This window comes from Bos grunniens, chromosome 4 (genome assembly GCF_055505025.1).
Source record: "Bos grunniens cultivar Pamir isolate PY7600 chromosome 4, Bosgru_T2T1.0, whole genome shotgun sequence".
NCBI lineage: Eukaryota > Metazoa > Chordata > Mammalia > Artiodactyla > Bovidae > Bos > Bos grunniens.
This window is the reverse complement of record NC_141168.1, coordinates 109,115,094-109,142,758: the sequence shown is the minus strand read 5'-3', so window position 1 is coordinate 109,142,758 and position 27,665 is coordinate 109,115,094. Positions and strand designations below refer to the sequence as shown.

Here is a 27,665-nt window from a genome sequence, read left to right as displayed (position 1 = left end):
TGTATGAGTATACAACAAATGTCCTGTTACTGGACATTTGTGTTATTTCTAGTTTGGGGCTACTACTATGAATAAAGCTGCTTTGTGTATGCAAACAACTCTTATTACTCTCGAATAAAATACTTTAAAATGTTAGAAACTGCCAAATAGTTTTCCAAAATGATTTTCCACCCCTGTCAGCCATGTGTTTGAGTTATAACTGTGTTTTTGGACCCGGAACAGGAAAATCCAAAAAGCAATGGCCTTGAGGGATGTGGTGAGTAGATCCTGAAGCTTTGACCAAATCAGCTGCTTCCCATACATTTCTCAGTGTCAGTTTGTCTATTACCATTCAGTGGTGCTTTGACATAATAGCCTGAGCCTAGCCTTTTGTTTATACAAAACAAATGGTCTACCCTGGGATTTTATATGAAATGTGAAGGATATTTTTGGAGAATATTTTAATGGGTTCTCTTGATGACTGTGTATTTCCTTCCTCCACCTTTTCCTTTTGCTCTATTTAATATTCTTAAGAGAGTAACTATTCCTGGCTGCTTCCAAAGATACTGAAGGGAGTTTACAAGAGTTCTTTCCAGTTTCGGAAAATCTCTCTGCTCAAGGTGAGTTAGTGATCTGGGATATTTCCACATATAATGCCTAGGGCCAGTTCTCGGTTTTCCTGGTATCATGGCAACGAACCATATTCCTAGGAAAACTAGCCTGGTCTGGAAATACTCTGTGTCACTTATACTGTCAGATTGCTAGATATCTGTGGTTAAGAGTGACAGGGTTATAAGGATAAAGTGGACAACCAGTTTGCCAGGAAGGAAAAAAGAAATGGGGGAAGGGTGTGTTGGTTTGAATATTTTACTGGTTTCCATGGCATAAATGCTCCCAGTTATGGCTGATTCCAAACCACCAGAGTTGGAAATTAATGAATACAGTTGAGTTCACCAGAGCCAACGCGAGTTGGCTCCAGCAAGTCAAACACTGAGGCAGCCAGCTGGTTTTGGAAATATATACTCCTCTGAGAATCAGATTAGATCTTCCCAATACCTCCCAAATACTAATAGGGGAGGGAACTTTTACCAGACATTTAGCCAGGATCATGTTGAGACAATCACTTCATGGCAAATAGATGGGGAAACAATGGAAACAGTGACAGACTATTTTCTTGGGCTCCAAAATCACTGCAGATGGTGACTGCAGCCATGAAATTAAAAGATGCTTGCTCCTTGGAAGTAAAGCTATGATAAACCTAGACAGAGTATTAAAAAGCAGAGACAGTACTTTGCTGATAAAGGTCCATATGGTTTTTCCAGTAATCATGTATGGATGTGAGAGTTGGACCATAAAGAAGACTGAGCACCGAAAAAATTGATGCTTTTGAACTGTAGTGTTGGAGAAGACTCTTGAGAGTCCCTTGGCCTGCAGGGAGATCAAAACCAGTAAATTCTAAAGGAAATCAATCCTGAATATTCATTGGAAAGACTGATGCTAAAGCTGAAAGTCCAATACTTTGGTCACTTGATGGGAAAAGCCGACTCATTAGAAAAGACCCTAATGCTGGGGAAAGATTGAAGGCAGGAGAAGAAGGGGATGACAGAGGATGAAAAGGTTGGATGGCATCACTAACTCAATGGACATAAGTTTGAGCAAGCTTTGGGAGATGGTAAAGGACAGGGAAGCCTGGCTTGCTGCAGTCCTTGGGGTCACAAAGAGTCAGACACGACTGAGTGGCTGAACAACAACAACAATGTTGAGAAGAAAAGCTAATTCAACTTCAAAGGTAACTTATTTGCATTCTTCTGAATCTGTTTAAATATGTCTCCCAAATGGACTAAAAACAGATTCAAGGATTGAGACTCAGACACAATTACCATTCAGCATTGACTATTGTCAATTGTTCTTTGTTCTCAGCTGCTAGCAATTTGTGATCACTTTTTGCTTCATGTATTAATAGAAAGAATAATATTTTGAATTAGGGCAGATTATTTTGGGGAATTGCACGGTGCAGTGGGAAAGCAGACTTGGGAGTCAGAGGGTACCTGGATTTTCTTTCTTGCTTCTTTGGAAAAGTTACATAAACTCTTAGAGCCTCAGTTTTCTTACCTGTGAAATGGATATACTTACTGTCCCTTATAAGTGTGCTGGGAGGATTTGACTCAGACAGTAAAGAATCTGCCTTCAAGCAGGAGACCCAGGTTCGATCCCTGCATTGGGAAGATCCCCTGGAGAAGGGATGGCTACCCATTCCAGTATTCTTGCCTGGGAAATCACATGAGGAGCCTGGCTAGCTACAGTCCATGGGGTTGCGAAGAGTTGGACATGACTAAGCACATATACACACACGCTGAATATAAGATGCATTCCAACTTCAGAGATAATATAAGAAAAAAGGAGTGTCATAGAATTGACAAAATGCACAGTTCTTAAGGGATCAGTCCCGGGTCTGGAAGATCCCCTGGAGGAGAGCATGGCAACCACTCCAGTATTCTTGTCTGGAGAATCCCATGGATAGAGGAGCCTAGAGGGCTATGGTCCATGAGGTTTCAGAGTCAGACACGATTAAGCGACTAACACACACACACACACACACACACACATGAGGATTAAAAGGAAAGCACCTAGGAACTCAGAGAGATGAGCTTCAGCTCCTCACACACAGGCACAGAATCCACTACAGTCACCCCATGTCCCAGTTCCCACTGAAAGCCTTGGCACAACATTTTAAGATGGAGCACCAACCACAATTGAGAAGCAGAGCATCACGGATTGACCTTGCAGAACTGCAACCCATGACTTTGCTCCCATCAGATTTCCTCTTTGGCTGAGCTCAGAGGTCACCTCTCCACTTCAGAAGGTGTCGCACAGTCAGATATTGCTTTGTGAGGAGCTCTTCTGGGGAGGTGAGCATCAGCCCCAGCAGGCGCTCACTGCCCTCCGGCCTGCTGTGTAACAGATGGAGGGACATGAGGGCAAGACCAGACCTTTCACCCCTTTGAGGTACAGAGGCTATGGACGCAGGCTGCAGTTTGTGCACAGAGGTGCTCTAGACATGTCCATTTCCTCCCTTGTTGTTTAGTCTCTCAGTTGTGTCCTACTCTTTTGCAACTCCATGGACAGTAGCCCTCCAGGCTCCTCTGTTGTCCATGGGATTTCCCAGCCAGGAATACTACAGTGGGTTGCCATTTCCTTCTCCAGGGGGTCTTCCTGACCCAGGGATCAAACCCACGTCTCTGCATCTCCAGCATTGGCAGGTGGATTCTTTACCGCTGAGCCACCTGAAAAGTCCAGTTTCCTCCGTTGCTCTGTCCCAAATGGAGCATGTCTCTAACAGCTCTGTGACCACTGAGCAGGGACAGGGAAGGACAACTGAACACATGGGGGAGTTAGGAGTGTGAAATTGTCAATCCAGGTGATCAGGAAGAACATTACCCCTCAGTTGCAAAACTCTTGAGTATTTCTATATCCCTAAAAAAGATCTTTTCCAATATAAGAGGAAGCTAAAATTCCTGGGACTACTTTAAGTTGCTAAATTTATTTTTAGGACCATGTGGAAAGGAGCTATGTGACCACTACAATCAGCCTCCATACGGATGTCATAGTACTTCTATCTCCTTAAACCTGTATCTAGGCCAAAAGGTTAGCACAGCACAGCCGAGAAACAGAATTCCTTTATCCGAGTCAACAGGAAGTGCAAGGCTGGAGGGAACTGGGAAGAACAGTCACCCAGATTGATTTGTCATTGCCAGACCAAGTGACAGCTCTAATGGCGCAGCTAAAGACAGAGGCTCAAAATAGCTTAGAGATCTGTAAAATAAGGCATGGAGTTCGTACATTCTTATGGTGCGTGCATGAGTGCTCAGTCATGTCCAACTCAACTGGGCTGACAAATACAATCCTATGGACTGTAGCCCACCAGGCTCTTCTGTCCTTAGGATTCTCCAGGCAAGAATCCTGGAGTGGGTTGCCATACCCTCCTCCAGGGGATCTTCCCAACCCAGGGATTGAACTCAGATCTCCTGCATTGAAGGTAGGTTCTTTACCACTGAGAAACCTTTGAAGTCCCCATTCTTATAGAATGAATGCTGAAAAGAACTGTTAATACCATCTGATCCAGTATTATTATTTTACCTTTACGAGTTGAGGCCTAGAAAGATAAAATGGTTGGTCATGTTCACTTGCCTTCATTGTTGGCAGAGCTGAGCCTAGAACCCACATTCCTGATACTTAGTCAGCCCTGGATTCTTTCTGACATAGCCAGATTGAGGCTCTTTCCACTGTGTCAGGACCTTAGAGTATTTTCTGCTTCATTTCTCAGACATGTCCAACTCTTTGCAACCCCATGGTCTGATCCTCTGTCCATGGGGATTCTCCAGGCCAGAACACTGGAGTGGATTGCCATGACCTCCTGCAGGGGATCTTCCAAACCCGGGGATCGACCAGGTCTCCTGCTTTGCATGCAGGTTCTTTACCATCTGAGCCCCCAGGGAAGCCCTTAGAGTATTTAGTGTCCACGTAAATACCAGAATTGGAGCGCACATACACTCCTGTGGGTTCAGGAGCAGCATTTGTATGTCAGATCCTTGCCTCTGTTCTTTCCCACACCCTCCCCCACCTTGGCCCCGTAACAAGTGGATGTGCAGTTGATTTGGAACACAATTGCTTCTAGAATTGCCAAGTTTTGAGCATTCTGTTCTATCCTCTGAGCGCCCCACAGACCTCAAAGGTGACCATGAATTTAAGGAAAGGATTCAGGCAGATGGTCTTCCTTTCTGTCAGATACCTGAGGGAGTGGTGACCTGTCTAACTTTTGAAAGAATGAGGAGAATTAATTTAACTCAGTGATTTGGGGATGCATATCATAACATAACATCACCACTTAAGGAGTTACATTGCTGCTGCTGCTAAGTTGCTTCAGTCGTGTCCGACTCTGTACAACCCCATAGACAGCAGCCCACCAGGCTCTTCCATCCCTCGGATTCTCCAAGCAAGAATACTGGAGTGGGTTGCCATTTCCTTCTCCAATGCATGTATGTGACCCCATAAATGGCAGCCCACCAGGCTCCTCTGTCCCTGGGATTCTCCAGGCAAAAATACTGGAGTGGGTTGCCATTTCCTTCTCCAAGTTACATTGATAACTTGTCAGTAAAGAAAGTTCTTGCTGCCTGTACAGTTCTTCTGTGTATTCTTGCCACCTCTTCTTAATATCTTCTGCTTCTGTTAGGTCCATACCATTTCTGTCCTTTATCGAGCCTATCTTTGCATGAAATGTTCCCTTGGTATCTCTAATTTTCTTGAAGAGATCTCTAGTCTTTCCCATTCTGTCGTTTTCCTCTATTTCTTTGCATTCATCGCTGAGGAAGGCTTTCTTATCTCTTCTTGCTATTCTTCAGAACTCTGCATTCAGATGCTTATATCTTTCCTTTTCTCCTTTGCTTTTCGCTTCTCTTCTTTTCACAGCTATTTGTAAGGCCTCCTCAGACAGCCATTTTGCTTTTTGGCATTTCTTTTCCATGGGGATGGTCTTGATCCCTGTCTCCTGTACAATGTCATGAACCTCTATCCATAGTTCATCAGGCATTCTATCTATCAGATCTAGTCCCTTAAATCTATTTCTCACTTCCACTGTATAATCGTAAGGGATTTGATTTAGGTCATACCTGAATGGTCTAGTGGTTTTCCCTACTTTCTTCCATCTAGTCAAGGCTATGGTTTTTCTCGTGGTCATGTATGGATGTGAGAGTTGGACTGTGAAGAAGGCTGAGTGCCGAAGAATTGATGTTTTTGAACTGTGGTGTTGGAGAAGACTCTTGAGAGTCCCTTGGACTGCAAGGAGATCCAACCAGTCCATTCTGAAGGAGATCAGCCCTGGGATTTCTTTGGAAGGAATGATACTAAAGCTGAAACTCCAGTACTTTGGCCACCTCATGTGAAGAGTTGACTCATTGGAAAAGACTCTGATACTGGGAGGGATTGGGGGTAGGAGGAGAAAGGGATGACCGAGGATGAGATGGCTGGATGGCATCACTGACTAGATGGACGTGAGTCTGAGTGAACTCCGGGAGTTGGTGATAGACAAGGAGGCCTGGTGTGCTGCGATTCATGGGGTTGCAAAGAGTCGGACACGACTGAGCGACTGAACTGAACTGAACTGAACTTGCTTCCTGTTAGTTTAGCCCTGTTAAAATAAAATCTGAAATGAATCCGGCTGGCAATAACAAGGAGTTTGCACATCTGCAAAGAAAGGCAGCTAATCTCTTCTGAGTGAGTCAGTGGTCACGCGAGTTTTGTTAAAGTTTAGGCAGTTCCTTCACCAGCTAGACAATTTTCTAGTGGGTTGGGCTATGGAGGAAATGTTTGCTCTATCGCACCCTCTGTCGGACACAGAGTGCATTTATCAGTGTTACATAATAAGGTGGAGTCACTTAAAAGCATGAGACATTCCCTATGCCTAATTTTATTATTCTCCTTCTCCCTAAGCAGAACTAGATAATGAAGTATATTATGTGTCTCTTACCGTGGTCATTCTTTCATTCACCTATTTTAAAAATAAGCAGATTAAACATTTAAAGTGTGTCCAATTTTGTGCCTTTGTGTACATTTGGGATACAAAGATGATAAACACAGTAGGTATCTCATGGCAAAATAGGGTAGACAGATAAACACTCTGTGACCCAGTTGCAATATAGTGTTCTTAGTACAATATTAAAAATCTGTACAAGGTTCTATGGGACCATGGAGGAAGAAATCAAAACTTAAGCAAGAGCTCAATTCACAATAAAAACCAATCCAGGTCAATGTATCTCATATTGCGTCTTCTGTGTCTGCGGGACACAGGCTCTTTTCTTCATCAGCTAGTTGCTTTGGTTGGTTCTTTTAGGAGCTGGGGTTATAGCAAAGCATTACCCTCCTCAAGAAGGCAGGATTTCAGAACCCTCCTTTCTCTTCTTCCTAGATGTATGTTCCATCAAATATCATGCCTACTTGGAATGCAGACCATCTTTTTTCTCATCCAGGTTGCTGGACATTTAACTGTGTAGGGCACCGAGAAGATTGGGACAGATTTTGAATTATTTTACCCAAGTTTTTAGCATTGTGCAGCTTCACCACCTATCTAGAATTCTAGCTGAGGTTACCAATCCACTAGAAAGAGCGGCAGATTAAGAATGAGGGAAGGAAGGAAAAATTTCCCTGAGCTCTTGTACACCATGTAGGATCCTCAGTAGCAATAAATGTCTGTTCAGAGTTTGCATTGTACTTTGCACTCATTAAATGCCCCCACAATAACCACTTGAGGAAAATACTTTTTTCTCCCCACTCTGCAAATGAGGATCTGAAGCTTTCGATAGATATGTGACTTGGTCAAAACTACATATACAAGTCGCACAAGCAGTCTGGTTTCTGGTTCCCCTGGCCTCACTGCGCCCACATCCTTTTCTTCCACGTTCATGGGGACTAAAGTCAGACTCATTTAACAGAACATGTGCTCATGACCCTAGTTCAGTACCTGGGCAGCTCTATCTCAGTTTTCCTTTCTCCTCAAGTATGAAATTATAATTGAGAACTAGCAGAGAACTACAATTTAAATGCACTGCTCTAAGGCTCTAAGAGAAACATCTGCCGAAGTTGATAATCAGATAAGAGGATTGGGAGAGTTAATCGCTAAAGACCTTATTTTCAGGGTTATATTTAGCAGAGAGTAATGGGTCTTGACCTTTCAAGTATAAAGATACACTTTCATGAGAAAGTCTTGTTATTTTTATACTCTAGCCCAGATCCCATGTTGGGTATACATTACTTACTAATGTGTCATAATAAGCCATTCAAACGTTCATTTGCTGTAGCTTTATGTAGAAAAGTTTTGTGTATTAAGTCACAAAGTGGGGACAACCTGCCCATTTGGGGGCAGAAGGAGACGCGAGCTGCTGTTTGAAAGGGGCCTGCAATGTGGGAGACCTGGGTTTGATCCCTGGGTTGGGAAGATCCCCTGGAGCATAAAGCGCTACCCACTCCAGTATTCTGGCCTGGAGAATTCCATGGACTATATAGTCCACGGAGTCACAAAGAGTCAGACATGACTGAGTGACTTTCATTTCACATGCATCTCCTAGCACTCACGGTTTTGTTTTGTTTTTTCCCTCTTATTGACTGTTAGTGAGAGGAAAACTGAGCTGAACTGAAATGTTTGTATTAGAAGAGAATTGAGTACTAGTCTGGACTAGATATACTGAACGAGTCAGAGAAGGGTGAGTTGTTCCTACTGGTCAATGGACTGTCCTGTATTCTCTGTCTTCCTTTCTCTTGCAATAGAGGACATGCCCTGGTCCAGAGATCAACCCCTTAGCCGCTTTTCTGGGTCCTTTCTTCTTTTGCTTTCTCACCCCTCTGTGACATCAGCTCTGACCCATTCTCATCCTTCAGCACAAATACCCAGGTTATAAATTTCCATTTGGAGTCCTCTATCTCTGATTTTTTTCATCCCAAACTTGCAGTTCACATTCGATTCTATGGCCCTTTCCCAGTAGAACCCGACTTCACCACTCCCTTTCCCAGCAGAACCTCTCAGAAATGTTATCTTCACTATCTGCTTCCACTTCCTCATCTCCCATTTTTTCTCACATTCCATTCAGTAAGCTTTCGCCCTGAGAAGAGGAAGAAAAAGTGCTCTTGTCAAGGGCAACCCATCCCGTTGCCACATCCTACTGGACCTCCCAATACATATGAGAAAGCAGCTGGCTCCAAGGTCACCAGAGACCACATTTTCCCAACTATATTTTGTCTAACCTTTCAGCAGTAGCTAACAATTTCAAATCCTTCTCATTCTCAAAATGCCTTTTTTTAGTCTTCATCATACTATATTCTTTTGGTTTTTCCCTACTTAGTTGATTTAGTAAGACCTGGAAAGTAGGATCTCATAAGTATCTGGGGAATAAACAATTTTTTATTATTACCACTCTCCTACTTCTTTTCAAGTGTCTTAAAAACCCAACTTGCTCAGTAGAAACAGAGAACCAGAGTTGCCCTGGAGAAGAAAGCGAGTTGTCATAGAATCTATTTGAATGTCTAGGCTCACTTGTGCTTAGCTACAGGTTGAAAGAGATTGGTATGCAATCCGTGTAATAAAAATAGCAACAAATACAAAAGCAACTGGCTTTGAAAAACCAAATATGATAAAATGTGTAATCAACTTGATTAGACGGAAAAAAAAAAACCCAGACACAAACTATCTTTTATGTAATAGGAAAAAAACTCTCAACAGAAAAAGAGTGATTTATGGAAGGATGTAGTATAGACACCGTAAGAGATAAGAAAGTTGATTTTGTTGCTGCTTCCACACCTAGCAATCAAGAGCACCTGGTCCCTGGGAGTTAATAAATATTTGCTGAATAAATAAATGCTTGTTAGTAGCTATCATTTTACTGGCCCATGTAGAAAGAGGAAAAAGAGTAGATACACAGATAAAAAGGGATACCTATGGGTGTTCAACACAGTGTCTGGCACACGGTAAGTGCTCAGAAGTTATTAACCAATTAATCCTCATCACAACAAGCTCATTTTCCTTTATTAATTTCATCTCATCTCCTCACTTTAGAGGGTTCAGGTTAAGCCTTTGTTCTCTTCTCTTTTCTGTTTTTTTCTGGCTGTCTGCTAAGCTCTGGCCTTTCCCCTAAACTTTTACAATGCAAAAGTAATTGCAGTTTTGCATTGTTGAACTTTGCCACTTGATACTGGAATGCATTCTTAAATAAATGTGGCCATGTTATACATCATTTTAATACACATTTCTTTCTTTATGGTTTTTGCTAATGAATTATTGCTGTTTATTTTATATGCATTTTAGACTATGGAAAAATGATGTTAAACAAAAAGCAAATTCGAGTGATTTTCTTATTTGAGTTCAAAATGGGTCATAAAGCAGCGGAGACAACTCAAATTATCAACAATGCCTTTGGTCCAGGAACTGCTAATGAACGTACAGTGCAATGGTGGTTCAAGACATTTTGCAAACGACACGAGTGCGTTGAAGATGAGGAGTGCAGTGACCGGCCACTGGAAGTTGACAATGACCAACTGAGAGCATCATCAAATCTTGATCCTCTTAAAACTACATGAGAAGTTGCCCAAGAACTCAACATCGACTATTCTATGGTCATTTGGCATTTGAAGCAAATTGGAAAGGTGAAAAAGCTGGATAAGTAGGTGCCTCATGAACTGACTGCATTTCAAAAAAAGAAGAAATCATCATTTTAAAGTGTCGTCTTCTGCTTCAGTCGTGTCTGATTCTGTGCGACCCCATAGATGGCAGCCCACCAGGTGCCCCCGTCCCTGGGACTCTCCAGGCAAGAACACTGGAGTCGGTTGCCATTTCCTTCTCCAATGCATGAAAGTGAAAAGTTAAAGTGAAGTAGCTCAGTCGTATCCAACTCCTAGCGACCCCATGGACTTCAGCCTACCAGGCTCCTCTGTCCATGGGATTTTCCAGGCAAGAGTACTAGAGTGGGTTGCCATTGCCTTCTCCGATCTCTTATTATATGCAACAACAATTAACCATTTCTCAATCAGATTGTGACATGTGATGAAAATGGGATTTTACATGACAACCAACTCAGTGGTTGGAGCGAGAAGCTCCAAAGCATTTTCTAAAGCCAGAGTTGCACCAAAAAAGGGTCATGGTCACTGGTGGTCTGCTGCTGGTCTGATCCACTACAGCTTTCTGAATCCCTGTGAAACCATTACATTTGAGAAGTACACCTAGCAAATCGATGGAATGCACCAAAAACTGCAATGCCTGCAGCCTTGCAGCTGGCATTGGTCAACAGAAAATGCCCAATTCTTCTCCACAACAATAATCGACCACATGTCACACAACCAGTGCTTCAAAAGTTGAATGAATTGGGCTACGAAGTTTTGCCTCATCTGCCATATTCACCTGACCTCTTGCCAACCAACCACTGCTTCAAGCATCTTGACAAAATTTTACAGGGAAAATGCTTCCATGACCAGACCAGCAGGAGGCAGAAAATGATTTCCAAGAGTTCGTCAAATCCTGAAGCACGGATAATAATTTTTTTTTTTTTTGCTACAGGAATATACATAATGACTTCTGATTGGCAAAAATGTGTTGACTATCACTGTTCCTACTTTGATTAATAAGATGTATTTGACCTTAGTTATATTTAAAATTCAGGGTCCAAAACCGCTATTACTTTTACACCAACTGAATAGCAGATTCCTTTTTCAGTTGTTCAGACTCAAATCATTGGAGTTACCTTGACTTTTTCTTTCTTTTAATTCCTATATCTGATCTCTCAGCATGTCCTATTATTTCTACTTTCAAAATATATTGAGAATCTCATCACGTGTCCCCACCTCCGCACCTATTACTCTGATTTTAGTCACCATCGTGTCTCACCTTAATTACCAAAATTGCCTCATCTCTGCCTCTCCCCTTGTGCTCTATGTTCTAACCTCAAAATAGCTGCCAGAATCATGATGCTGAAACATATGACAGATAATATCACTCTATTACTCAAAACCCTCCCGTGTTCCCTGTCACTCATAATGAAGGCGGAATCTTTACAGTGGCCTGAAAGACCCCTGCGAGTCCTGATATCACGTGCTATTCTTCTCCCACATTCACTTGACTCATCACTTTCATGCTGGTTCACTGCTGCCCTTGCACTCACTGATCCCTGGAGCCAGCTTCTCTTGGATACATGCAGTGTTCTCTTAGACACGCCATCACTCCTTCGGGTCTTCATTCAAATAGCACTGTCTCGGAGAAGCCTGCCCTGGCCACTCTCTCAATGACTGAAATAACTTCTCTTGACATTTCCTTTTCCTTCCACATTATATTTTTCCCCTTAACACTTTTCACAATATATTGCTACATTTAATTTCTTAAATCTTGTTTATTCTTTGTCTCCCTCATGAGAATGTAAGTATTCTAATTTTTTTTTTCTCTGCTCTACCTTCAAGAATCCAGAATACTATATGGCACATAATAGAACTCAGTAAATATTTATTGAACAAATGAATAAAAATGTGAGCTATTATTCGTTAATAGTCCCAAGTATAATGTCAAGATGAAAAAGAAAAGTACAAGAAGAGAAAGTTTATACCCATGATTACAAGTTTACGTAACAGAGTGGATTTGTGTCTGAAAAATGTGTCAAACTGAATGTTTATGAATCAACATATTTGAAGTGCCCTAACAGAGGATGAGATGGCTTGATGGCATCACCGACTTGATGGACATGAGTCTGAGTGAACTCCGGGAGTTGGTGATGGACAGGGAGGCCTGGCGTGCTGCGATTCATGGGGTCACAGAGTCGGACACTACTGAGCTACTGAACTGAACTGAACAGCATTTCTATTTCAAAGAATCTGTGATTGATTCTCTGTAAAAAACAAAAGACTTTTAAAAATTAATTGTAGTAATTTTCTCCAATATAGTCCTTATAAGTTAATTGTTTTATTAGTCAAGTTTTCTTCAAAATACTCTAATCTATAATGTTTAAAAGTAAACATAAGACAAATAGCCTTTTAACTTTACACTGTCCTTGTCATTGTTTAGTCACTAGGTCATGTTAGACTTCTTTATGACCCCATGAACTGTAGCCCACCAGGTTCCTCTGTCCATAAGATTCTCCAGGCAAGAATACTGGAATGGGTTGCCATTTTCTACAACAAGGGATCTTCCTTTAATTCTAAATAAATTGTCAAGAAACCTATGGAAACTCTGAAAGATATTAATGAGACCTTAAGCTACTCTATTGAAAACTGTGGAAAATTCTTCAAGAGATAGGAATACCAGACCCTAACCTGCCTCTTGAGAAATCTGTATGCAGGTCAGGAAGCAACAGTTAGAACTGGACCTGGAACAACAGACTGGTTCCAAATAGCAAAAGGAGTGTGTCAAGGCTGTATGTTGTCACCCTGCTTATTTAACTTATATGCAGAGTACATCATGAGAAACGTGGGCTGGATGAAGCACAAGCTGGAATCAAGATTGCTGGGAGAAATATCAATAACCTCAGATATGCAGATGACACCAACCTTATGGCAGAAAGTGAAGAACTAAAGAGCCTCTTGATGCAAGTGAAAGAGGAGAGTGAAAAAGTTGGCTTAAAGCTCAACATTCAGAAAACTAAGATCATGGCATCCTGTTTCATTACTTCATGGCAAATGGATGGAGAAACAGTGGAAATAGTGACAGACTTTATTTTGGGGGGCTCCCAAATCACTGCAGATGGTGACTGCAACCATGAAATTAAAAGACGCTTGCTCCTTGGAAGAAAAGTTATGACCAAACTAGAGATAAAAAGCAGAGACATTACTTTGTCAACAAACATCCGTCTAGTCAAGGCTATGGTTTTTCCAGTGGTCATGTATGGATGTGAGAGTTGGACTATAAAGAAAGCTGAGTGCCGAAGAATTGATGCATTTGAACTGTAGCATTGGAGAAGACTCTTGAGAGTCCCTTGGACAGCAAGGAGATCCAACCTGTCCATCCTAAAGGAAATCAGTCCTGAATATTCATTGGAAGGACTGATGCTGAAGCTGAAACTCTGATATTTTGGCCACCTGATGCAAAGAACTTACTCATTTGAAAAGACTCCGGTGCTGGGAAAGATTAAAGGTGGGAGGAGAAGGGGGGCGACAGAGGATGAGATGGTTAGATGGCATCACTAACTCAATGGACATAAGTTTGAGTAAACTCCGAGAGTTGGCGATGGACAGGGAGGCCTGGCATGCTGCAGTCCATGGGGTCACAGAGTCAGACACGACTGAGCAACTGAACTGAACTGAACTGAAGCTACTCTATTCTATTGGGAAGCCCAATGGTTCAGTGGTTTAAAAAAAAAAAAAAAAAAATCCATCTTCCAATACAGGAGATGCCAGTTTGATCCCTGGGTTGGGAAGAGCTCCTGGAGGAGGGCATGAAAACCCACTCCAGTATTCCTCCCTGGGAAATCCCACGAACAGAGCAGGCTGGCGGGCTACAACCTACAGAGCCACAAAAGAGTCAGACATGGCTTAGCGACTAAAACAACAAGCTACTCTACACTGTTCTGTCCTCAACATCCTTCACCCATACCTACAAAACCAGTGAAAACCATAAACAATCTGGCGGTTTCAAAAGGCCCCCTAGGGGGCACTATTGCTCCCATTGAGAACCACTGCTCTGTCTCCCCCGCCTCTACTCCTCTTGGCTTTTTTGGACCTTAACTCCTCTGATCAGAGAAGGCAATGGCACCCCACTCCAGTACTCTTGCCTGGAAAATCCCATGGGCGGAGGAGCCTGGTAGGCTGCAGTCCATGGGGTCGAGAAGAGTCGAACACGACTGAGCGACTTCACTTTCACTTTTCACTTTCATGCATTGGAGAAGGAAATGGCAACCCACTCCAGTGTTCTTGCCTGGAGAATCCCAGGGACGGGAGAGCCTGGTGGGCTGCCGTCTATGGGATCTCACAGAGTCGGACACGACTGAAGCAACTTAGCAGCAGCAACAGCTACCCTGGTAGTGCAGGGTGGAAGAAGAGGTAAAAGGTGATGTATCTTCTACCTGATGGGAGTATCTTTCTTCCCTGAGTTAGTTAGCTGTACCTGCTACCTGGGCTTGTTGTTCTGAGTCTTCAGCCCTCCCTGTCAACTCTGTGCTCTCTTTCTCTAAGTAATTCTGTAAGAATGGAGTACATGAAAGAAAAGCAAATCCAGTCTTTTAAACTAGTTTGAAGAGGGTAACTGGGAGTGGTTTGCAAGAATGGAAATCATCCCAGACCAGAAAACAAACACTTGTGTTATAACCCCAGCTCTACTCTTAACAACAGTGTGATTTTGGACACGTCAGTTCTCTTGATCTCCTTTGCCTCATCTGCAAATGGGATAAATAGTAATGAGATGATAAGATGGCCAAAAAGCACATGAAAAGATGCTCAACATCACTAGTTATTAGAGAAATAAAAATCAAAACTACAATGAGGTATCACTTCACACTGCTCAGGATGGTCATCATCAAAAAAAATCTACAACGCTGGAGAGGCTATGGAGAAGAGGGAACTCACTACACTGATGGTGGGAATGTAAATTGGTACAGCCTCTATGGAGAACAGATTTCTAAAAAAACTAAAAATAGAACTACCATATGATCCAGCAGTCCTATTCCCAGGCATATACCTGGGAGAAAACCATAATTCCAAAAGATATATGCACCCCAGTGGTCACTGCAGCACTGTTTACAATAGCCACGGCATGAAGCCAGCTAATTCTATCAAAACATGAATGGATAAAAAGATGTGGTACATATATATAATGGATGTTACTCAGTCATAATAAAGAACAAGATAATGCCCCTTTCAGCAACATGGATGGACCTAGAGATTGTGATACTGAGTGAGGTAAATCAGACACAGAAAGACAAATATCATATGACATCGCTTATTTATGGAATAATAAAAAAAACAGGTACAAATGAACTTATTTGCAAAACAGAAGTAGATTTCTGATGTAGAAAACAAACTTGTGGTTACCAGGGGATAAGGTGGGAGGAATAAATTGGGAGATTGCTGTTGAAAATTACACTACTATGGGAAAATAGATAATAGGAACCTGGCTGTAGAGCACATGGAACTCTACTCAATACTCTGTAATGACCTATATGGGAAAAGAGGATCCAAAAAAGAGTGGGTATATGTATGTCTACAAGTGATTCACTTTGCCGTACACCTGAAACTAACATAACGTTGTAAATCAACTACACGCCAATAAAGCTTTTAAAAAAGTAGTTCTATGATATTATATCTAAATGCTTTTAAATCTTTGACTTCAATACAACTCTGAGCATGGAGATATAGATAGATATATAGATATATATATATATATATATTTAGAGACAGAGAGAGAGAGAGATCTATGTGTGTGTGTGTGTGTGTGTGTGTGTGTATATATCTCCATGCAGATAATATAGGCTGTGTTTCACTGTGTATCTAGGTGTCCTTGCGGGTGGTCAGAGTTTTGATCTTCACTTTTTGAATTTTTCCATACAAGACCTGTGGTATCAAATTTGGCAAGCATTCTCAAATTGTCGAAGATTCACCTTCTAAGATTCACATCAAATGAAGTGTGTTTTGCTTAACTTGTTATTAAATATGGTGAATCAGAGCATTTTAGAGTTAAGAAATCATTTGTTAATAACTTGGAGTTAGGTACTGGAAGGGAGAATAAGATGCCAGCTCACAATACGTCTCTCTGGCATAAGAAGTATTTTGAGCTGATTATTTTTAAGAAACAGCAGACATAGGAGAAGCCATGAAAATCAAGTAGAAGTTATTCTTTTATAAAAGACGTTTATATTTCTAAGCGAACTCTCCATTTGTAATGGTGTCTCCCTCTCTGTACCAGAAAGAGGAGGAGGAGTCTAAATCTCTAAAAACTCTATCAATGGAGAAGACAGCAACTCATATCTCATAGCCCTTGTTTACTGTGCTTTGCCTGAATACCTCCCATAACTGACTCCTCCTCCCCCTCCACAACATTTTCTTTTGTCTTTAGCAGGAAGCAGTCTTTAAGGTGGTGGCTTGGGCCATTTGAGGAAGTTACTCAGTTTTCCTGGGTCTCTCCCATGTATATAGGAGGTATATGTGTTACTAAACTTCTGTTCATTTTTCTTCTATTAATCTTTTATTACAGGGTTTTCTCAGCCGAGAACCTAGAAGGGTAGAGAGAAAATTATTTTTCCTCCTCTACAACATCTTGCACTTTTCTCTATGTCGAGGTAAATATTTCTGACATAGGTTGCAAGTGGCTTTATCAGTACTTCATGGTTCTCTTCTGCATCTGAACAATATACAAAACAATACAAAGTGGTAAGGACATATGTTATAAAAGAAATGGGTGCTGTTGTAAAGGTTCTTATAATCTATTGTGTTTCAGTGTGTCTCGGAAGCAGATCCTAAGACAGGGGCCCTTTTCCAAGTGATTTATTGAGGGTGAGTGCTCAGGAGAGATCTCTGATGAGGAAAGCAGGCTGAAGGAGGAGAAGGTATGAAAAGATGTAGTTTCAGAAGTCTAGCTTCATCCTGAACCCATGGGATGCTCAGGAAGGCTCTCAGCTCAGCTATATCAAGGCTTTTCAGCCCAGAGGCAGTGGTCTGGACTATCAGAACCCCGCTTCAGGCAGCCATTTGCTACAGAACACTCACAGGGGCCAGTTGTCATAATCTGCCAGGTATCATCAGTTGAAGGTTTTCATCAGCCAAGGGAAAACATAAGAAAAGGTGTGTGTCAATACCCACAGCTTCTAGAGGGACAAATAACCCACCCTGGAAAGAGAAAGAGGAGTCTGGAAAGGGCACCAACAGCATCTACTACACGTGGTACTACAGGACCTAAATCGTGTCCGTGTGATATCCTTTAAGAGCACTTTTAAAGCCACGTATCAGCAAGTGACAGGTATAACAGCACAATGTGAGAGTCTAGAGGTACAGAGTAAGTGAGTCACATCAGCTACCGTGGACTGAGTGCTTACTCCATGCTCCAAGTGTTATACAACCTTCATTCTTCTCAAGCAAAGAAATCTACAATGTAGATACTATCATTGCTCCTATTTCCTAGTAAAATGAGTCACAGAGAGGTTATAGAACTTGGTCAGGACCACACAGCTAGCAAGTGCTAGTGGATGATCATTTTATTGCCAATATATCGTAAGCCTTCTCCACAACAGAGAAAATGAAATTCTAAGCCCTACCCTAAATCAAAACCTAAGTTGGGCTTCTGTTTCAACAAGTTCCTAAAGTGATTCTTCAAAGCCATTGCCAAGTGGAAAACATTTTCCAAGATGGGGAAAAGTTTTGCAAAGGACAATGTCAACAAATAAAAATGATCAGGAGAAACAGATGTGCTTGTGAACTTTTGCAGATAGTCTAAAGGAGGTGAGAAGGAAGGTAAGAATAAAATTGAGAATGGGCTTTCAAATACCAAACAACAATTGCACAGTGGGATTCGTAGAATAGAAAAAAATTAAAAATGCAAAATGAAAGTTAAAAGTATAGGAAATACTGGCTTTGGGTATCCATTGGGTGGGCTTCTCTGGTGGCTCAGATTATAAAGAATCTGCCTGTAATGCAGGAGACTGGGGTTGGATCCCTGGGTCAGAAAGATCCCCTGGAGAAGGGAATGGCTACCCACTCCATTCTTCTTCCCTGGAGAATTCCATGAACAGAGGAGCCTAACAGACTACAGTACATGAGGTTACAAAGAGTCAGACAACGATTGAGTGATTAACACACACACACGCATGTCCATTGGGTTTTCTCTTTTACCTCTCTGTTGGCATCAGTAGGCATTTATCCCTGAAAATAGGCCAAACTATCTCTTTTATTCAGAGAAGAACAGAGTATTATAAAACTAAGAAGGAAAATAATATTTCCTCAAATGTTTTGGAAATGAAAATACTATATAAATACAAGGAAATAAATTAATTGCTAACATATGATTAGCAGCATATTTTTATGTATATGTATGACTTTAAGCTCTTTTCTAAAATAGCATATGACCCGAGCATATCTAACTTTCATAAAAATATGTCATCATAGAAGTTGGATTAGAGACACGAAAGGAAAGGCAAGACTGAAAGAGGACAGATCACAAAGCATGATGCCACTTGGATACAGTGAAATATTTTCCAGGCAGTTTCATAAAGGAATCACCAAAATACTATACTATCTTTCCCATTGCCCACTGATTTAATTAAGAAGAAGAAGATATTGCTACTGCCCTAATTCTTTTATAATACACATCGGGAGATCAGACTCACCACGTCCCCTTTAACTTGCTGCATTTGCTCATCATTGCTATCCAATTCATTGTGACAGTAATATACAAAAAGAAAAAAAAAAAATTCTGGGTATAATCTAAGTAAGATACTAGTTTGTTCCTAATTAGCAAGATCATTTGTTGGTGTATTTTCATCCTGTTGGTTCATATGTCAATCCATTATTTATAAGGGACTTATAATGATACTTTTTGCATGTTTTTCTGTTAATACCAGATTAAATACTCTAGTGATTTAGAGAATTAATGGGCAGTCCTCAGTGACCTCAAACTAACCTAAATGGCATAAATCATATAATGGAGGGTTTTGGAGTTGGAGATGAGGGTTGGAACCTCAGTTTATACACTGTGCCAAGAAACAGGGAAAAGGACTGGATATTTAAGATTATATACTGACTAAACTGACCTCTCCACAAACCTACTAGCAGGTGTTTAGAGTTAAATACTTAATCATATTAGTGAAGATTATAAGAAAGCCTTAAAATCTCAGGGCTAGTGCGTAGGCTAGTATTGTTTGGAGGGATTCAAGAGAAATTGGTTATCAAAGGAAGTTAAAACAAACAGTTTGCTTAGTAAGTTCAGAGCTGAAGGAAGGTTTGGCTTACATTAACTTGAAGGGAGTCTGACAATTCAGGTGTATAAAACTTTATACTTTTTCAGCAGGCAGAAGATGCCAGTGATCAATATTGAGGACCTGACAGAAAAGGACAAATTGAAGATGGAAGTCGACCAGCTCAAGAAAGAAGTGACGCTGGAAAGAATGCTGGTAAACTGCTGTCCTCTTTTGAATTTTATTTGTAAGGGACATCTCCATTGGTAAGGGTGTCTCCTTCTCTGTGGGGCTTCCCAGGTGGCACTAGTGGTAAAGAGCCTGCCTGACAATGCAGGAGACATAAGAGATGTGAGTTCGATCCCTGGGTCAGGAAGATCCCCTGGAGAAGGAAATGGCAACCCACTTCAGTATTCTTGCCTGGAGAATCCCATAGACAGGGGAGCCTGGTGAGCTTTGGTCCATAGGGTTGCAAAGAGTCGGGCATGACTGAAGCGACTTAGCATGCATACAAGCACTCACTCCTCTGTATCAGGAGGAGAAGAATAACTCTTGCTGCTACTGCTAAGTCACTTCAGTCGTGTCCGACTCTGTGCGACCCCATAGATGGCAGCCCACCAGGCTCCCCCATCCCTGGGATTCTCCAGGCAAGAATACTGGAATGGGTTGCTATTTCCTCCTCCAATGCATGAAAGTGAAAAGTGAAAGGGAAGTCACTCAGTCATGTCTGACTCTTAGTGACCGCATGGACTGCAGCCTACCAGGCTCCTGCATCCATGGGATTTTCTAGGCAAGAGTACAGGAGTAGGGTGCCATTGCCTTCTCCGAGAATGACTCTTAAGTTGCTAGAAACTCTTATCAGTGGGGAATACAAGGATTTAAATCTGCTTAACCACCATCCCCTTGTTTACTGTTGTTAAAAAACAAAATGTAACTGAGTAAATTTGAAGACATAATTGGCCTTATTAAATAATTCATGGATTGAGCAGCATCGCATCTATCAAGTAGAAAGGCTCACCAAGGAGCTGTGCAAAATGGAAGGTTTTTATAGGGACAAAGGGGCGGGACAAGGAAGTCATAAACAAAGAAACAATTATTTCAGGCAGGAACAACTTCCTTTGGGGGAAGAGTAGGAGGTCTCTCATGCAGATTAGCTCATGCAGACTGGGAAATTCCTGTGTGTTAGGTTTACTCTTGGGAAACGTTGAAACTGCAGTTAAATTAGATATTAAGTTTTGGTTTGTTGATGTGGGGCTTAGCACAAGTGACTCCATTTGGGCCTGTTGTTTGTTTTTATTCTTTTTTTTTTTTTTTGACACTGTGCTTTTCTTTTATCCTTTTTTTGTTTTTTGTTTCGTTTTTTTTTTTAATGAAAAATGTTTATTTGGGGCTCTTAAATATTACAATTCAGGAGACAGATTTGGGTAAAACTTGGAGAGTGTTCCAGGGAGGAGAAAGTCAGGGGCTTATGAGGGCTTAGCCAAGAGGTTGTATTCTGACATAAGAAAGGGAAATATTTATCCTTAAGGGATAGGTTGTCATGAATTATTTTAAGGTAATGAAAAGTGTTAGTTGCTTAGTTGTGTCCGACTCTATGAGACCCCGTGGACTATATAGCCTGCCAGGTTCCTCCGTCCACGGGATTTTCCAGGCAAGAATACTGGAGGGGGTGAGTAGCCATTCCCTTCTCCAGGGGATCCTCCCAACCCAGGGACTGAATACAAGTCTCCTGCATTGCAAGCAGATTCTTTACCATATGAGCCTCCAGGGACTTTTCCAGGTAAGGGTCTGATAATTATCTTAAGCTCTTAACTGGCTGTCCACACCCCTGTCATCCACACCCACCGTCTTATTTTGTCTTTCATTGTAGCAGTACTTAAGGTGGTGACTTGAACTAATTCAGGAAGTGCCTCAGTTTTCCTGAGTTTCTCCCTTGTATACAGAGGGTATACATGTTTTTAAACTTGTTTTTCTCCTGTTAATCTGCCTTTCTTATTACAGAGTAATCTCAGTTAAGAACCTAGAAGTGTAGAGGGAAAATTATTTTTCCTCTTTCACATCACTCACTGGAGAAGCTCAGTATAGTTGAAAATAAGTTATTCAGATAAAATTCATCAGAAATTAAGAAAATTAATAATCATAATTATCTTTTGATTTAGAGTTAAAATTAACAGCCTGGAAAACTATGTTCCATAAGCCAAATCCAGCCCTTGGCCTGTTTTTGTTTTTGTATGGTTGCTAAACTAAAATGTTTTTACATTTTTATAGATTATTTTTTTAAAAGGGGTGGAGAGAGAAAAAATGAAGAATATGAGACATCATATTTTTTAGCTAAGCAATAAAGTAAAGCAATGCATATAGGCATTTTGTTTTTACTTTACTAAATTGATGTTTCTCTTTATTTGATATTGTTCAAATACTCTTAGCCAAGACGTCATCCCCTCCAGCATTGTCACGGCCAGTAATGAATGAGTACATTCTATTCCTTCTTTGAAAATAAAAATGAGGTCAGGCACAAGAACTCGCTGGTTTCTCCTACAAACATTTCTCAGATCTTAAAAACCGTTACCCAAAGTCCTCTCCCATTAGAAGGAGCAGAAATGGCAAAGAAATAAAGCTTTCCACCCAACAAACAGTGACTGATGCTTGGAAAATGTAGATATGTATTTCAGATCTCTTTGTTTTAGAAACATCAGTAGAACAAAAACTCCTCCACAAGTCATAAGAGTATATTTCATGTTTCTTAAAAACACTTGTTTTATCAGGCCAAAGTGAAAAAAGGAGTTTGTATTATCTTCAAACTTTGCTCAAAACTCTCACTCCCAGTAAAAGTTGGAATTTTGGCTTCTCTTATGTTTATAATTGTCTCAAACTTCCCTGTTGCCCTTTCCATACTGGCCAAACATACTTTGTTGTAAAGATAAAAATTAAATCTTTAAACAGCATAAAAGCTTGGAACATACACCAAAAAAGTTAAAACCCTTATCTTTATAATTTGTGGGAAAATAAACTTTTGAGATAAAGGAGTTAATGATTTTTTCTTTTATACTTGAAACATCCAAAAGCTGTTTTGTTATTTATATAGCCAGGATTGTTTTATATGCAGTTTGGTCATCTTCATGTTTACTGTTCACTGTGGCAGGTTCACCTGGGAATTATTGTTTTGGATAAACATCACATACATCCCCATTTTGTCAGGCTTTCTGGTTCCTTTTCCTATTACATAATGTGTCTTTGCTCTTGGAAGTCAATTTAATTTAGTATCAGACTGCCAAAACCACACACACACACACACACACACACACACACAGAACTTTCCAGGCCTGAACCCAGAGCTCTGACATAGGATGGCATAGTGTCCATCATAGTATGGTTAAGTGTGTCTCCTCCGGAACCATATCTGACTCAGATTCCGGCTCCACAACTTTCTCCCTGTGTAACATTCACTTAAGTTAGCTAACTTAGCTATGCCAATTTCTTCTTCTATAAAATGGGAATAGTAACAATAGGTAATTATTATTACTTTAAAAATTATTATTGATATCTATGAACCAGACTGATCCATAATATGCCTCAACCTTGCTATCAAGGTGGTAGCATTGTGAGACTCCCTGGAGGAGGAAATGGCAACCCACTCCAATATTCCTGCCTGGAGAATCCCATGGACAGGGGAGCCTGGCAGCTTATATTCCATGGGGTCACATGGAATCAGACATGACCTAGTGACTAAACAGCAGCATTGTCAAACTGGGACAACTCTTGGCATCCAACTTCTAAAAAGATTTGTAATGACTTTCCTGCTGCTGCTGCTGCTAAGTCGCTTCAGTCGTGTCTGACTCTGTGCGACCACATAGACGGCAGCCCACTAGGCTCCTCTGTCCCTGGGACTCTCCAGGCAAGAATACTGGAGTGGGTTGCCATTTCCTTCTCCAATGCATGAAAGTGAAAAGTGAAAGTGAAGTCGCTTAGTCGTACTTGACTCTTAGTGACCCCATGGACTGCAGCCTACCAGGCTTCTCCGTCCATGGGATTTTCCAGGCAAGAGTACTGGAGTGGGTTGCCATTGCTTTCTCTGTGTGATGACTTTAAGTGAATATAATAAGCAAAAATGAAAGGCAGTCTTTGTAGTTAATAGCTACCATTTGCTTCACTATCTATGCCAGATATTTAATGCAACCTATGTTCCTTCTATTTCATAGATGGAGTAGTTAAACCTTAGATAAACTGTTTTAAATAAGGATACAGCTGGTAAGTGAGCAGAGCCAAAATCAAACCTGGGATCTCCTGAATCCAGTGTCCATGTTGTTTCCACCGTGCTGTGTAAACTTGTATTAAACTGTATATAATAGAGTTTTGAACCACATACACTCACATAGGATTGTAGGTAATTATTGCTCCTCAGTATTCTCAGATCCTAACCAGACACTGTCAGAACTAACCCTCACTGATTCCTGTTGCTGACATCCAGTTGGGGCCCAAAGAGCTGGTGTTTGGAAGAAGGGGGAAAAGTGAATCTAAATCTCAAGTTTGAATTTTGAGGAGGAAAAAATGTGATTCTAAATCATTGTATATTTCAAATTAATATTGTTCAAATGTGTGCATAAACTCCAAGTATCATCCTATGAAGGAGCCACCTGACCAGTGCCCCCGCCCCAGTTAGAAATGATTTGTTCTAATATGCAGATAATGAGTTTGCAGAGTTATAAGTAGTTTTAAGTCTTCTGTCTGATGTTGCTTAGAACTTCCATGAAAAAAAAAGCATGAAGATTTTATTAAAACAAAACAATAAATTCCTTAGATAACTTGCGGAATGGTTACTTCCTGGACTGCCAAAAATAAAACACCTTTGTGTTAATATCATGATGGTGTATTAAGTGAAAACAAAACAAGTTGACAATTAAAAGGAATGAATAACGTGGCCCCACGTGTGTATATGCATATGTATACATATACACAACACACACACTTATATTTACACATGTATAGAACTTTGCCTCTCTCTAAACAGTATGTTATATGGTACATTAACAGGCTTTGACTGAGTCCATTAATTAAAATACTAAAGCCTGATTTTTCACAAAGTCATTACTATAAGGTTGCAGATGACTAAGGAGCAAGCTCATAAACAAAACAAATGATTTGGTTCAGCCATTATTTTTTTACTGAACACCAGTAAAATGTAAGGGTCTTCCCAGGTGGCATAGTGAACCGACTGCCAATGCAGGACACGGGGAGGGAAGATCCCCTGGAGTAGGAAGTGGCAACCCACTCCAGTATTCTTGCCTGGAAAATTCTACGGTCAGAGGAGCCCAGCAGGCTATAGTCCATGAGGTTGCAAAGAGTCAGCCATGACTGAGCACACATATACACACACACAAATAAATAGGTTCTGTTCTAGATGCCTGCGATACATGTGAACAAGTCAGTCAGCTCCCTTTGGAGCTTACCTTCAAGTTCACAATCATGATCAATCATTAGACAAGCTTAAAATAAAATTACAAGTGTATCCTTCTGAGAATCCAGGAGTGGTGATAAGCCTGGAATTTAACAATGATTCATTCCCTTCCACCTTCACAGGTCACATTTTTGGAATGAGGAAAAACATTTAATCAATGCTTACTCTGGTAACATTCTTGACTTGTATTGTCAGCTGTGTTCTGATCCCTGGATCCTGTCTCCTTTAAAGAGGCTGGAGGCAGTATCTGCTGAGAACCCTTAGCTGGTGTTTGGCCAGCTGATTAGTCTTTGCTCTAAGATATCCACAAGGACAGAGGAGGGAGCCGCTGTCAATGTTTCTTCTTCTTTTGTACAAAGTATGAGTGTGTTGGCCGAAAGCAGAGTCACATTAAAAAGATAGAACACACACACACAAATGGTTATTATAAATGCATTCTTGGGTTCTGAAGTATTCTCCATTAAACCAAATGAATCATCTCTTTCTTTTTTCCTTTAAGGTGTCCAAATGTTGTGAAGAATTCAGGGATTATGTTGAAGAAAGATCTGGGGAGGATCCATTAGTAAAGGGTATCCCAGAGGACAAAAATCCCTTCAAGGAGCTCAAAGGAGGCTGTGTGATTTCATAAGAATTTTTTCTTTTTTTGAATCCCGTGGAATATCTTGAGCTTTAATGATGTACTAATGTTTGGTCACATGTAATAATATGGTTAAGCATATACATAAAATTTAAAATTATAAATATAAGTGGTTAATAAAATTTGGAATGTGATAATGTGTGAGTCTATGGTTTTCTTAAAGTACTTACCACAGGGTTTAACACATAATTGACAACAAATATTGATTGATCCCTTTCTTTAACAATAATGTGTTTTATAATGAGTTTATATTATTCTGGATGCCAGCATATAGTAAATGTTTTATGTTTATCCATTACCCTTTCAACATCCTTAATATTCCACCTAGAAATTTCCTGGTTAGACCTATATTTTCCTCAACTTTTCTCTTCCTTGGGTGATTAGGAAGTCTATCCTTTTGAGTCATGGAAGACCTATATTGGCAGAATGTGTGCTATGAAGATGTTTATTGTTGATGCTATGGTTTTTGTGTCCCTTTCTGAACCCCTAGTCAGCAGCAATGGCTTTAACATAACCTCTTTCTACATTATTACCAATTGTACTTGTCAGCAATAACATGACTTTTCCCCAGAATCCCAGTTGGGTTAAGTGTGCAGTCTGTGGTCATGGAGCACGGTGGATTTAAGCAGCACATGTATAAAGGTTATGAGAAACTGGAAAGGTCTGGCTCTGGCATTTTACTGCCTTCTTGACTTTGGATAAATTACTTAATCTTTCTAAATCTCAGTTTCTTCTACTGTAGAATAGGGATAATGAATTCCCTTTATAGTCAATCCTAAAGCAAATCAACCCTGAATAGTCATTGGGAGGACTGTTGCTGAAGCTGAAGTTTCAATACCTTGGTCACCTGACATAAAGAGCCAACTCATTGGAAAAGACCCTGATGCTGGAAAAGATTGAAGGCAAAAGGAGAAGGGGGCGGGAGAGGATGAGATGGTTGGATGGCATCACAGATTCAATGGATGTAAATTTGAGCAAACTCTAGGAGACAGTGGAGGACTACAGATAGAGGAGCCTGGCGTGCTGCAGTCCACGGGGACAGAACAGCAACAACAAAATATACTAGTTTAGCTACAGTATTTAACATAATATCCGGCATGTAATAAGATCCAGTAAGTGTTAACCAGTATTATTCCTGGAAACAGAACTAGACAAAATATTCAGAATCCTTTAAGATACATGCTATTCCCTGCCCTCCCCATGAAGACTCACCAATATAGTCCTTTTTTTCTGTGGCAGTGTAAAGATGATAGAATAACAGCTATCACCTGCACTATCTTCCTCATCAGTTTCTTCCTGGCATCTTACTGAGTTTTCATAAAACAGATTTCACCATCTTTGTGCTGATGACTAAGAGATAACTCGCCCATGCTTCTGTAACACATGACGAATGTTAACCTGAAAACTATTTTTACTCCAACTCGGAAACTATTTTTGTTGTTATTTTTTGTTGTTGTTGCTGTTTACAGTGCTGTTTTTGAATACATCAACATCAGAATACTTAGAAATGCTAATTGATTGTCATCCTTTTAAAAACAAGGTAAAAGACCTTTGGGGCTGCAAGGGAATCCGAAGGTTGTTTCCAGGGCTTTCCCAGGTGGCTCAGTGGTAAAGAATTCACCTGCCAATGCAGGAGACATAAAAGACAAGTCAAGAAGATCCCTGAGAGGAAGAAATGGCAACCCACTCCAGTATTCTTGCCTGGGAAATCCCATAGACAGAGGAACCTGGGGGGCTATAGTTCATGGGGTCACAAACAGTCGGAGACGACTGAGCCCCCACGCACACAAAGGCTGTTTCAGGTTTGGCTCCTACAGTGACCTCCTACTCTGACCAGAGTAAATGCTCAACAAAGATCTACTGACTCTTGTCCAGTCCCTTTTTCTTAACATGTATCAAACTGAGTCCAAGCTCATACTGCTCACCGCACAGCAGACCAGTAATCTAGAAATGAGTTGTTGGGGCAAGGAATAGCAACTTTACTCAGAAAGCCAGTATACCAAGAAGCTGGTGGACTTGTACCCCAAAGAACCATCTTGCCTGAGTTAGAATTCAGGCTTCTTTTATACTAAAGGGGAGAGAGTAAAGGCAAACATTTCCTGGTTCCCGTCAGCCTCTGGAGAGGATGTGTTCATGTCTGTCTTCCTGCAGTCATCCGTAGGTGGGCCTGGTCAGGATGCTTCCTGTAAGCTAAACAAAAGTA

The 27,665-nt window shown here is 40.9% G+C and overlaps 1 protein-coding gene across 2 annotated transcripts; it reads left to right on the top strand.

Moving 5' to 3' along the window:
* Positions 1-513: 513 nt before the first annotated feature.
* On the top strand, positions 514-25,596 carry GNGT1 (G protein subunit gamma transducin 1). Of its 2 annotated transcripts, XM_086397866.1 has the most exons (4): positions 514-599; positions 16,679-16,763; positions 19,481-19,586; positions 25,325-25,596. In XM_086397866.1, exons 2-4 carry the CDS (start codon positions 16,756-16,758, stop codon positions 25,451-25,453), a joined length of 243 nt encoding a protein of 80 aa, XP_086253992.1. In that variant the 5' UTR covers positions 514-599; positions 16,679-16,755; the 3' UTR covers positions 25,454-25,596. The 2 variants fall into 2 exon arrangements, with proteins under 2 accessions (XP_086253992.1, XP_086253993.1); XM_086397867.1 differs by lacking the exons at positions 514-599; positions 16,679-16,763 and adding an exon at positions 19,292-19,392.
* The last annotated feature ends 2,069 nt before the right edge of the window (positions 25,597-27,665 follow it).

Coding starts and splice junctions, on each gene's coding strand:
- GNGT1 (XM_086397866.1), top strand. Junction 19,587..25,324: donor TGACGCTGGAAAGAATGCTG/GTAAACTGCTGT, acceptor TTTTCCTTTAAG/GTGTCCAAATGTTGTGAAGA.